This window comes from Mytilus galloprovincialis, chromosome 1 (genome assembly GCF_965363235.1).
Source record: "Mytilus galloprovincialis chromosome 1, xbMytGall1.hap1.1, whole genome shotgun sequence".
Taxonomy (NCBI): domain Eukaryota; kingdom Metazoa; phylum Mollusca; class Bivalvia; order Mytilida; family Mytilidae; genus Mytilus; species Mytilus galloprovincialis.
Genome location: NC_134838.1, coordinates 92,867,378 through 92,881,344, shown reverse-complemented (window position 1 = coordinate 92,881,344; position 13,967 = coordinate 92,867,378). Strand labels below are relative to the sequence as shown.

General features: G+C 32.0%; 1 protein-coding gene across 1 annotated transcript; it reads right to left on the bottom strand.

Moving 5' to 3' along the window:
* Nucleotides 1-373: 373 nt before the first annotated feature.
* Nucleotides 374-12,744, bottom strand: LOC143045000 (uncharacterized). Its single transcript, XM_076217281.1, has 7 exons — nucleotides 12,234-12,744; nucleotides 10,648-10,736; nucleotides 9,526-9,597; nucleotides 8,628-8,711; nucleotides 5,142-6,533; nucleotides 4,049-4,247; nucleotides 374-3,072 (listed from the first exon to the last, which is right to left on the bottom strand). The coding sequence occupies exons 1-7, from the start codon at nucleotides 12,613-12,615 to the stop codon at nucleotides 2,018-2,020; spliced, it is 3,273 nt and encodes a 1,090-aa protein (XP_076073396.1). The 5' UTR covers nucleotides 12,616-12,744; the 3' UTR covers nucleotides 374-2,017.
* Nucleotides 12,745-13,967: the final 1,223 nt, after the last annotated feature.

Here is a 13,967-nt window from a genome sequence, read left to right as displayed (position 1 = left end):
ATTCGTACACTATTGGCTAAATGTCCTATTTGCAATCATATCAGAATTCATGATACTCATGTTTCTCTTGAATTTAAAGTTAAAAATATAAATGGTTGAATGTTACTAGTATGTGTAGATTCAATAGTATTTCATTTCGCCAATTACTCGTGTATTCACGTTAGAAAAAATGCAGTTTTCTGCTGATCAAACCCCAAATCAAAAATATCTATTTTTTCATATATAACTGAATTTGTGTAATACAAGATAGAGCCTAACACAGATGATAGGTTAATATGCCACACATGTTGTTTGTTCGGATGGCAGAAAAAAAAAGGCAGTACAATAATTTGATAGCGTCCATAATTCATGAGATAGAGAAAATATAATTAAGTGCCAGTCTGCCTAAGGATCAGGCAGTGACCAAAACATGATAGTCTCAGATTTTGATAAAAACTTGCACAAATCATCTCAAATACAAGTTTTGAAGAAAAAAATACTTTTCGGACCAATAACATATGGTTGCTATGGAAACAGAGCCATATGATTTTTACAAAGCAACGAGTTGTTGAAATTAGCATAAAACTCACAGTTTTTCACTTTTTTAGTGTCATGAAAACTAATGTTCAGATAAAGTGTAGTACTTCTCCATTGTACAGCAACTTTTTCAACTATGAAATATTCTTGAAGAATAGCTGTTTTGATGGAATTCTATTTCATTCTAGAATTTTTGAGGTACAGAAGGGTCTTCATGGACCGTTATGTCCAAAAAAGCCAAAAATGACCAGAAATCAAGTTCAAATATTTTCTATTACCAGAACAGCACACACATGGTGTCACTAAATATGGATGAAGTAGTATTCATACTTTCATTATTTTATAAAAGCTCGGTGGGTTTTTTCCCAATATTGAGTAACCATAGCAACAAAGTTACCCTATAGCAACAAGGCTAAAAAATAAATTGTAACAAATGTATTCAATATTTTAGTCTAAATGCATATACATGGACTAAATATGATTTATTTCAGCTAGTCACATTCAAGTGTTGTCAATTGTTACATTTTTTGGTCCAGAAAGTATTACATAGCAACCAAAATATGTGCTTAACAACCAAAATGAACAAACAAAATTTGATGATTTTTTTTTATAAATTTGTTTTCTCTGGTGCAAAAAGTGACAATTTAGTGGTCAGATATCAATAAATTCTATATAAAGAAGTAAATAAAATGATATCCTCATTTCATCAACAAAAACATAAACTCCCCTAGTTACGAAATAAATGATTAAAATAAAAAAAGATAATAAAAAAAATACCATCAACATGTATTTTTTAAACTGAAGACCTATTTTTAACCAAAATCTAAGAAAAACCATTAAAAATATTGTGATGGGTCCTCAACACCCCCATACTTATAACTGACAAACAGTTGTATGCATACATGTATTAACAAATAAAGGAAGATATTTTCAAAATTTTTCATTTCTTCTTATACCAGATAATTATTGTTCTGAGACCTACATTAACTATTATAGTAGTATCTGACACTGTCATGTTCTAAAAATTTCATTACAACCATTTTTTTCTCTTTAAACAACCAAAGAGGGGGATATGATATCAATTTAACAACAACAAAAGTTATTCCTTAGCAACCAATGCTTGATCAAATTCATTTTAAAAAGAAGACAAAAATCTAGTCTTAAATGACCTTTTTTAACATGTTAAAAGTGACATCAAATATACGTTTGACATATTTGTTCTGCAACATGCAAGGGTTTATTTATATATATTTATATTGATATAAAATAGAACTAGACGAAATAAGAATAAATTAAGAAATTTAAAACCCTCATGTTGGGTCCTTAGTTCTCAAGATTCCTTGGCATGCAGTATTCTGTATATATATGATTATGATGTTGTCATGTTAGTATTTAGTAATAGCACAAATTATAACAAGTTCAGAATATTTGCCTCATTATGAACTAAACAAAATGCAAAATCTGTCATACATATGCAAATGAAGGTAAAGTTAAATACAATTTAACTAATTTGCTCTCTGACATGGTCCATCTCAATATCATTTAAAATGTCAACTAAATTGTCATCATCAACATAAGCATCAGCAATTCTTACAGTTCGGCCAACCTTCTTTCCTGTTCTGGTTAATAAAGCCAATCTTGAGAAATAAGACATTATCTGACTTGGCTGTAAACACTGTTCTAGAGCAAATAGTCTTTCACCATCTTCATTCCTGGCAGTCTTCATCTTTTTAGCAACAACATTCGGATTTGCTTTTTTACCTGTTCTATCTCCTTCAACAAAAATATTTTCTAGATAGTTCTTCACTGCATTAGAAAATCGCACCACTTTTTTATCCTTCTTCAGTGCCCAACCTTGGTGAATGGGAGAGTTTGTCGAACTGCCAGAAACTGAAGTCCTGCTAAGAGAAAGGGCAATGTTCTCTTGGTTGCATTGCTCAGCCCATTTTATTCTGATGTGATCGTACGTTGACATCTTTTCAAGTTTGTATACATGTTTTTCAAAGTCTCTGTGTCTTTGAAAATCAGAAAAAGATTTGAAAGAACAAATGCATCCTGTCTCTGTGCATACAAAAATTCTGCTTGCTAATTCTGATGATTGGACGGAGTTTTCTTTTGGCTTTGAAATATTGCCAGTATGGGCTTTTGGTGTTGTGAAAGGTTGAATTATAGTAAGATTTGGCAATGCCTGGGATAAATCTGTTGAGCATAAGGAGTTGACATTGTCTACTAATTTACCATTGCCTATGTTGTAGGCTTTATATTGGGTAATTGAATGTTCATGCACTTCCAGGTTGGTTATTGAGTTTATACCGCTCCACTTGTGTTTCACTTTTTGCAACTCTGACTGATCTGCATTCACATCAACTACAGCCACTTGACATCCTGCAACTCCTAATCCTTCATCTATAGCCTGCTTCATTTCCTCTGCTGTTGTAACATTGTTGCCATTTGCTACATACATTCTAATCTTCTGTCGAAGATGTGCAATTTTAGCATCACAGTAGGATTTTCCTGATTGTGCCTCACTGTAGTCATATCGTTTTATTTTGATACCTGCAATACAAAGACATATTTGAAATTTCTGAAGTTCTTGAGAAAAAAATAACAAGAGTGCACACACTGAAATGTCACGCCTTCTTTACTAATCATTGATATTATGTTGATAGTCCTAAGTTTTAAGCTTTATTACAACTGTTACATAAGCTTAACATTAACCAAGATAGCTGACAAAGACCAATGAACCCTTAAAATGAGGTCAAGGTCATATTAACCATGCCAGACAGACATGTTCAGCTAACAATGCTTCCATACAACAAATATACATGACCTATTACTTATGTTTAAGACAAAAAGATCAAGATACAAAAACATAACACTGTGCAATGAACCGTGAAATTGAGGTCATGGTCAAATAAAACCTGCGAGACTGACATATAGATCATAAAATACTTCCATTCACCAAATATAGTTGACCTTTGGCAAATAATATTAGATAAAAAGACCAAAACTCAAAAACTTTACTTTGACCACTGAACCATGAAAATGAGGTCAAGGTCAGATGACATCTGCCCGCTAGTAATGTACAACTTACAATCATTCTAGGTGTCAGATTTCTTTTATGAATAATTTCATTTCTAGTTTTTGATGCGCTTTCTTTAAATTCTTATAGTTATGAATATTGTTAAAGCTCATATGGTGACCAGTAACCATATGAATATTTATCTTTGTTGTTCGGTCATTTTATTACATAAATAAGGCCGTTAGTTTTCTTGTTTGAATTGTTTTACATTGTCTAATTGGGGCCTTTTATAGCTGACTATATGCGGTATGGGCTTTGCTCATTGTTGCAGGCCGTATGGTGACCTATAGTTGTTAATGTTTGTGTCATTTTGGTCTTTTTGTGGGTAGTTGTCTCATTGGCAATTATACCACATCTTCTTTTTTATATTTGTCGTTGAGGGATAAATATCTCATTGGCAGTCATGTCATATTTTTTTATTACTAGGTTGAATGCATTTTTAATCATTACCTGTTTGTTGGGAAATGCAATTTAAAGCTATCCATAAATTGCCACAGTGGTAACAACCAGCATTGTCAGACCTCAGAAACACTTCTTTGAGATGTCCCATCTGAACACTAATTTCACTCAGTGTATGTCTGATGAAAGCTGCTACAGCAATCCAATCTTGCTTGCTTGCACTTTCCAAAATATGAACAAATGTTTGGTGCTGAAAGAAAAAGACTTCATTAAAAAATATGAAATATGAATACTGTAAACCAACTTATTTTCGCGAGCGATTTATTTTCACGACTTTCGCGAGTAGAAAAATAAGGCGGTCAAGAGAGGGTAAAACACAAAATAAAGTATCCGCAAAAATAAGTTGGTTTACAGTAATTACTTTATTATTGTCATTCTTACAGTTTTTAATTTAATTCTTTAAATAGATGTTGAAAGTTGCATGCACTAAGTGTGAAGTAGCCTTCCTTTCTCCTTTGAGTAAAATTTCAGTGCTCAATATTTTGCTATATAGAATGGTAGAAATCTTAAACATCACTGGTCTAGGAGTAGATGTGGATATTTATGAATGGAAAGTGTTGAACTAAAGTTTTATAATCATTTGTAATATGTATGTTTCAAGCCAGAAATTGTCACGCATACATTTTTACATAAAAACAGGTTTGAAAAAAAAAATAGATGCTTACAATTTACAAAAATAATATTTTGAAAAGCAATGCAAGCAGAATTTTTAAGTAGTGTCTGTCATGGATGATCCATTTTTTTTTTTTATAAAATAAAAGTACACAAATGGCTGCCTCTCAAAAATTTGAAAGAAATGCATTTTCAACAACACATGTGTACACAAACATAAAAGTAGTCTAAAAAATCAGCTCAAAATCTGAAGGTGTATAGAAAAAAAGTAACTGTGATGAGTTCAGTTATTTCAACAAATTTTAAAAGTCTCGAAATTCTAAATTATAGAAAAAAATCAGCTGAGGATCTAAGCTTAAATTTGAAGGTTTATTGCAGAGTGTTGGATAAGGGTAAAACTATATGGCACCATCAATTTAAACGGGGCCATAAAAAAAATGTTCAGTACATTGCAAAATCTGATTAAAATTACCTTCAAATTAACTTGATCATCCTTCTTCTCCTTATAGATGCACACTGCAACATGCCATGATAATCCCTTTTGGCCAAACCAATCTGACTGTTTTTCCCTGTGTGAGCAAGGGAGGAATTTCATTGCCCAATCAATCACCATCACTGCTTGACATTCACTCATATTATCAAACATGTCAGTTCTGGCAAGGTCTTGGTTGACAGTTCTCATTATATGGCATTTCCAGTTTTCTATTTGATCAAGTGCAAGTTTCAACTCAGTTTTGTCATCAGAACCAAATGGCAAGTTTGATACCTTAATTAAAACGGACGATATATTGTCACATCTGTCACATTTGATTGAATGGTCATGGTCACACTTTGACTGATAATTTGGCACTTTGGGGTCACTAAGGCCCCATTTAATACAGTGGTCAGCACATTCTGAGTTGGGAGATATGTGTAATTTATAGTCCCCTTTCAAATATTCCTTGCCCGATTTCAGTTGTTGGATAAGTTCATTTTTCTTTTCCCGGGATATGATATCTTCATTTTCAATACCTTTAATAAGTTTTTCTATTAACTCAAAACCACTATGTCCATCAGCTGTTATGTTATCAAGACCATGTAGATTTCGGCGCTTTGATGCAGAACATACATTAAGAATATTGTATAAGGTTGCACGGCTCAAAGGAGTAAACTCATTTTCTTCACTGTAAGAGTTATACATATCAATCAAGGTTGAATGACAAGCTGTTCTTACTACTTCTGGTACTGTTATAACTTCACCTGATTCTAATTTTATATCTCTTGTGCCATAGGAAACAATTTGATGGAAAGCTGGGTTAAAAAAGAAAGACAAGGCATGTTCAAGTTTCACAGGGTCCATTCTTGATCTTTTCACAGGAGGTTGATCATGTTGGTCATAAATTGACTGAAAATTCATCATCCTTACTTTGTCAACTCTATACTTGGTTAGTCCTGGAATTCTGTTTAAAAGTTGTTCTTTTGTTGTTTTGGATGCCATAATTGACAATAATTGTTCCTTGACAATATTGTTATCTGCCTCATTGTACAATTTGATCAGGGAATTAAACATTTCATCGTAGTAGTTATCAGATGAGCCTTGATTATTGTCTGCTTTTTGTTTGAAAATACGAGCTAGCAATATGCTACTCTGACCTGGTGCAATAGCATTCAAAACAGCACTTATTGCCTCATCTGCCTTTCTTTCAACATACAGCTGTGTTGTTTTACTAACTGTCTCTATGGATGATTGGAGTTGGTATTTTAGTGGGCTGATCTCCCCTTTAGATAGAGATGACAGGACGTTATTGCATGTACTCAAATCTACAGGCATTCCCTCATTACTCCAGTTAGATGTCTGGGACAAATTTGTTCCTTGTGATGATTCCTGAAAATAGGTACATGTATGTAGACAACATAATTTTACATTAGGTAAATTTTTATGCAAAACAGTAGCCTAATAAAAAGCCTTAAATGGCACAATGTTGAAACATAGAACATTGCCACTATTATATATGTGTGACTAAAATCTATGGAGGTTTCCAAATATATGGCCGGTTCTAAATCTATTGCAGATTACTAATCTATGGCAAGTGTGACGGTACATCTTCAAATAAATCAAATTTATGGCAGTTTTTTTGTTTTCTCCAAGTCTACGGCAGATTTGATTACGTAATTTTCTGTATGGACACAACATTCAAGCTTGATACAATTCTGAATTTGGATTAAATAGTTGACACAAATAAGGTTTCTGGCGTAGATTTGGACCAACTTGAAAACTGGGCCCATAATCAACAAGAGGCTGTCACAACGACAGCAAACCGGATTTATTAACATTTATTTGTATCCTGCCAATATCACAAGAACCATAACTGATGAACGGTGAAAGTGAAAATCATCAATATCAAATTTGACCTCCATTTAGTCATCAGTACCAACATATTAAAATTTGAAAAGCTTAGGTTGAATGGTTCATGAGTAAATGCACGGACACTACTGGAAATGCCATTTTTAAATCTTTCAAGAACCATAACTCCTGAACGGTAAAAGTCAAAATTGTCATTATTAAACTTGAGCTCCATTTTGTCATTAGAAACAACATATTAAAATTTGGGAAGCTTTGGTTGAAGAGTTCATGCGTAAATGCACGGACACAACTGGAAATGCCATTTTTCAATCTTTCAAGAACCATAACTCCTAACAGTAAAAGTCAAAATCGTCATGATTAAACTTGACCTCCATTTTGTCATCAGTAACAGCATAATAAAATTTGAAAAGCTAAGTTGAACAGTTCATGAGTAAATGTAGGGACACGACTAGAAAAGCCATTTTTCACTCTTTCAAGAACCATAACTCCTGAACGGTAAAAGTCAAAATCGTCATTATTGAACTTGACCTCTATTTTGTCATCAGTAACAACATATTAAAATTTGAAAAGCTTTGGTTAAACAGTTCATGCGTAAATGCACGGACACGACTGAAAATGCCATTTTTCAATCTTTCAAGAACCATAACTCCTGAACAGTAAAAGTTGAAATCGTCATTATTAAATTTGACCTTCATTTTGTTACAAAAATCAAACTTAGTTTAATTTGGGACCTTTTGGACCACATCAAAGAACCACATGAGTTACAGTAATTTCGCACCATAAAATCTCGTACCCTGGCCATTTTGTACCTTGACCATTTTTTACCATAGGCCTAAATCAATATATTGTTTGTTTCCCCAATCCCGACCCTGCCAAGCCAGGTGTGGGTAGGTAGGTAGGTAAATAATTTTATTTTTCCGAAAAGCCTGAATATTATCAGATGATCCAGCAAGCCAGAAAATCAGAAATGAATAAAATAATATTTGACTTAGTTTTGTCAATACAATTTCATGAGTAGGACCATTTTTGCAGGGTTGGTCGGGATTGGGGAAACAAACAATATTTTATTTTGGGCCATATGGAACATTAACACGTACCCCTAGGGACCTTTATAGCTTGCTGTTCGTGTGAGCCAAGGCTCCGTAATGATAATATATCAATAATGATTTACTCTTATAAATAGTAACTTGAATGGAGATTTGTCTCACTGGCACTTATACCACATCTTCCTATATCTACATACAATTTTGTACCTCATGGAACATTAACATGTAAATACCATTCGAATGATCATACCTCATCTTTCTCATTGTGTTTTGAGGTATTATGCGTTATGCGTTAATTAATTTGGTTCAGGCAAACATAAGTACAGAAAGATACCAATAGGTATTGGGTAACACTATGTCCCTCCCGTTTCTACAGTGTTGGATAAAACATGAATATTATTTGGTATAATGATGTCTTTCTTGGGAATAATTACTATATGGCAATATCTTCATTTTCCCTTCAGACTGCATGAACATACATGTTTATGAATATGTTGTATGCCCTTTACAAAATTTTCACAGTTATATGTACATGTATAATTTTGATTATTTAGAAAACATGAATTACCTGACTATCTATTGTTATGGTCTTGTAGGACTCAGATGACCTGTCTCTCAGAAAATACTCATCATTCCCAATACCACTGTCAACCTATAAAATATAGATGTAGATAAGTTTGAATGGTTAACAAGCATATTTTATATTTATTCAATAAACAAAATACCCACAGGTAAACAAGTACCTGTGAAAAATCCCCTAAAGTTTTCATACAAGATGTTAATTGAGATGAACAATATAGAATCATACAAAATACAGTGCTTGCATTTGCTACTCAGTATTTTGACAAGGCAAAATGGATCAGCTTATAGCATAATATGCTTCCGGTACATGTATGTTTGCACCTGTCCTAAGTCAGGAATCTGATGTACAGTAGGTGTCAGTTGTTTATGTAATGTATACGTGTTTCTCGTTTTTTATATAGATTAAACCCTTGGTTTTCTGTTTTGTATGGTTTTGCATTAGTAATTTCAGGGCCCTTTATAGCTTGTTGTTTGCTGTGAGCCAAGGTTCTGTGTTGAAGGCTGTAAATTGACCTAAAATGGTTTACTTTTTTAAATTGTTATTTGGATGGAGAGTTGTCTCATTGGCACTCAAACCACATCTTCCTATATCTATGAACATAATTGACATTTTCAAAGATTATTTTTGAGTGCTAAGATATCAATTTGAATCATTGTCTGATAATCAGGAAATACCAGAAAATGTGGAATGAACATTTGCTGAATCACACATAATAAACAGAGGTGCATGTTTTTTTACATTTCAACTTTTTTTTAGACATTACATTTACAATTACTACATTTTGGTGTAGATAATTGTATGTCACCTCATATTCTTATATCATGTTTTCCTGTTCATGATTTTTTTTTAACTTAATTCTATGGAAACAAATTGAAACACTTACCCTGCAACTATTACTCATGCTAGCTTGGTTCTCTGAACCTCCATTTGTTTTTTCTCTGTTTTCATGTATACACTGTTGAAAAATCAAGTCATAGACTAAATGGTTATTTATATCAGTGATAGTTTTAAGATTTTTTAAGCAAAATAAAAACAAAAATAACATCCCTGTGTAGCTCTGCTCATTACAATCTTTGTATATTTTCGACCATGAAGGTAAGAATAATTTTTTTTCTATTTAGATTTGCTTGTAATTCATTCTCCTAGTTTTCACTAAAATTTGGATTAAATTAAAACCTTGGAGATTAGTGTTTGCTCTGGTAAGCATGCCTCATTAAAGGCTTATAAAAGAAAAGAGGGAGTGTTACTGTGTGGATTTTCTATGTCATTTTCAATTTTTTGTCTCTGGTGTATCGGTTGTGTCATTGGCTATTATATAAATAACACATAGCTGAGAGGGTGTTAGAGCAGATTGGTACCCCGAGAAAACATTGTCAACCGCGGCGAACCTAAGGTTGACAATGCCTTTTCGAGGGGTTCCAATCTGCTCTATCACCCTCTCAGCTATGTGTTATTTAATTTATTATACTTAATGTCCTATCATTATTGGCTTTTACAGATTACTTTCATTATAAAAGTATTTTCTATGACGTCACGGGTATAAAAACGTTACGGGCATTCGAAAAAAACAACAAAAGTCAAGCAAGATTTTATTTATTTTAACAGTCGATAATAAAATCTCAGCCAAAATGTAGAACTTAAGCATTGTATTTAATTCCTTGATGTAAATTCAATTCATTGTTCTTTGAATTATCGATTTCTGATTGGTCTACAATGTAGACGAGAGGGTAACATTCAAAAAAATTGTCACCCGCTCAGCCATGTGATAGAGTAAATTGACACCCCTGTCTTAGTCAATCAAAATATGGCATTTTAACGTGAAGTATAATAACATATAATATCTTCTTGTTTCTTTTGCACATAAAAAGTTGGGATCAGCATGTCCCTTCTTTACAAAGCAGTGATATTATTTATAATAATTGAACACGTTCTTGTCATTATCATGCCTTTTAAAGTTGACAAATATTTTTTTTCATAATATTAAAAACTATTTTTTTTTACAAACCTCTGGCTCTGAAGCATCACAATCAATATCTTCTTCATGTAAGTTTGAAATTTGTTCATAGACGACAGTTCTACATTTACGGCAAATTCCTGCATAAAAAAAGAAAAACTTATTTAACGAGTTGAACATACAACATACAGTACATGTATAAAACATTTTGTAAAATAAGGCTGAAGGACATATATAAATGAATACATGAACCTACAAAAATCAATAATTTACTATCATGATATTCATCATCATATAATTATGTTACGTGTTCAATAAATATATATCATTCTATAAAAATAAAGTAAGTGCACAATGACATATTCTAATGTGTGCTCATTGATGAAGGCCTTGTAGTTTACTATTTGTCTCTATATTAATGCAGTATTTATATGTATATAATACATGTACATGTATTGTTGGAAGATATTAAATTGACTTCATTATGCTTTAGCCTCTCCAAGCCTTTTTTTTTGTTCATTAGCAAGAGTCTTAGACTGAAGTCATGGAACTCCGAAGTACAAATAAAATTTATATTCTGTTTATCCAGTAATTTACATCAGCATATGATACATTGTATACATGTTTGAAAATTTAGTTGTTGACATTTGTAAGAACATGTAGTTGTAACTGATCTTATAAAGAAAATCACATAACTGAATGAAAGGCATGAAAGGTGGACCAAAATATAAATGTACTTGCATGCCAAATAATAACCTACTATACAGCTTGCTCAACATCATGAAGTGGGGATATTGGATAATTTATTTTTACATGTAAACAACTTATGAACTTATACCTGATACAATGTATTTGTATAATAAATGGCTGATTGCAGTATGAAATTATATAAGAATATTACCTATATAGAGATTTACGTTTTTTTTTTCTCAATAGAAACTCAATATTTTAGACATAAATGTATTTTCCAAGATACATGTACAATGTACATGCATATTCAAAAACCACATGGTTGTTTATTTGTCCATTATGTGTGTACATGGCCTTGTGCATTGTTGACGACAGCAACAGACTACTTTGATCATATAAAAATATCTAGTGTGTTTTGATTTGTAGAATCTCGCACTGATATAAATTGTACATAATATAATGTATCTAATATTTTGATGCATTATTCTTTCTTTTTTATTGCTCCTAATACTTCTTATTAAAATTGAATTAGAAACATACAATGAACACTTGCTGCCTAAAATATGTACAAGCATGTATAAAATTTATTCAAATGTCATACCCGTAGCCAGGGGGTTCGGACCTGAACCCCCCTTGAAAACAAATATTCACTGTTTAAATCAATGTTCTGTTCGAAAAAGTTTTAAATATTCATTACACATGCCACCTTTTTCACCTCTGATAGTGTTCATCACAAAATATAACGGCAAGAATTCTTATTAAGAATATTTTCAATAGTTTGTTTAGTTTTGTGTTTGTTTTTTTTTGGGACAAGTTTGAAATGTTCCCTTTTCATACCCCCCCCCTTTTTTTTAAAAGATTTATGATTGATGTATGACCTCAATACCTGTGACAAAACCTGTTTATATTTTTTAAAATAATGTGCTAAAATATTTGTTGTTCATTACCTGATCCAACAGGAACCAATTTTCCATCATACATGGAAATGGCTCTGCTCATGTCAAGGGTCACTGCTCTATCTGGTTTAGCCTTTCCTGAGTGTTGAGGGTGTGAACAGCCTGCCTTTTTTCTCCAACAAATGCCTAATGCATATCGATGCAATGGGCAAACAGCATATGACTTCAAGGCAGAGAAAATTCCTACCCTGAAGCATATCAAATGTCCCTCTGTAGGAATATCATCTGACTTCAGCCCAACTGAAGCCAGATGGTTTTCAATATTTTTACTACAATTTGCAATAGATATATCAGTTTGATCTTCTTGAAAATACGGCGAAAACCCACACTCTGTGTTACAGAAAATAGAAAAATTACATCTTCTGCCAGTCATGTTAGTCAACTGTGACGTCCATTTGTTATGATTAGTAACATAAAGAGTTCCGAAAGGGGAGATAACTCTATTAAAACATGCTAAAATATGGAAAATTTTCTGCTATCAATAATATCAGAAAAACAAAAAAACCCACTGAAAGAAGATGAAAGACAGAATTACAAGTAATAATATGTTTTATTAATCATAATGATATAATCACACAGATCTGGTAATAGCTATAAATTAATTTTCAAAAGTGATAAATTTACTTAGGTATATAAGGAATAAGTCTCAACTTCATGGTACCAGGAAATAAATCACAATAACAAAACATAACTAATGCTTCATTTTTTTAATATTTATGTCATGTAAGGTTTCTAAAAAAGTATAGGAGTTGATGTTTTTTAACAATGCATGTTTACATAAAATACGATATTGCCTGATCCTTAGGCAGACTGGCACTTAAAGGAAACAACTCACTCAAAGGTCACTTTATTTGTGCATTTATCTTATTTAAAGTGATTATTAAAAACAATCTAATTATATACGTAATAAAATCACTATTTTACTCACTGGTACTTAAATATCAACCATATCGTGACTCTTACTCAAAATGTTTGACCCTAGACCAATTGTGCTCGCAGAAGTTATTTTGGGTTTATTTCAGTATATTAATTGTTTCTAAGTCATGATTGCAATAGGGTGAAAGTCTTCCATAACATTTTACTTTAATACAATAGCTATGTTCCTTTCAAGAGTCCTGATAATATTTGTTTTCTTGTTTGAAAAAGTTATATACATGTTATTGGTTAACATCTTTTGGATTAAAAAAACAACAAAGATTATCTCTTAAAAGAAAACTGAAATGCAAGAGGCAAGGATTATTTCCTAGGTTTTCGTAAATTTTATTCTAAAGCAATTCTGTGGAATTATCCATTGTGACTGCTTAGTGAATAAAAGGATAGGGGTAGTTCTAAAAAATCAAAATTAAAAGGGGTTCATGCACAGAGTCCTCCAGAAACCAAAACAAGTATTATATCAAACTTGCTTTTTTTAATAGTATCCTGCACATACGTTCACGTGATGATTGTTATATTAATATCAGTGAGTTTTTATAATGATATTCCAAAAAGGCCACAAACTATCACTTGTATCTTCTCTGAAAACAAATAGTTCATGCAAGTCTAACTATAACAATCATTAATAAATCTAAATCTCAAGTACAATAAATTTTAACACAAGTAAACGTTTAAAATGTCAAATGTTAATAATAGAAACCACAAAAACAGTGTAACAAATATCAGAAATGTGTATAAATATATTTCTATTTACGTATATTTTGATATTAGAAGAAAACTGATTGTGCTGGT

Bases quoted from the DNA above. Each gene is read 5' to 3' on its own strand.
- LOC143045000 (XM_076217281.1), bottom strand. From the start codon at position 12,615: ATGACTGGCAGAAGATGTAATTTTTCTATTTTCTGTAACACAGAGTGT. The intron at 8,712-9,525 runs GTAAGTGTTTCA...TATATTTTATAG, and splicing joins GCATGAGTAATAGTTGCAGG to GTTGACAGTGGTATTGGGAA. The intron at 3,073-4,048 runs GTAATGATTAAA...TTTGTATTGCAG, and splicing joins TTGCATTTCCCAACAAACAG to GTATCAAAATAAAACGATAT.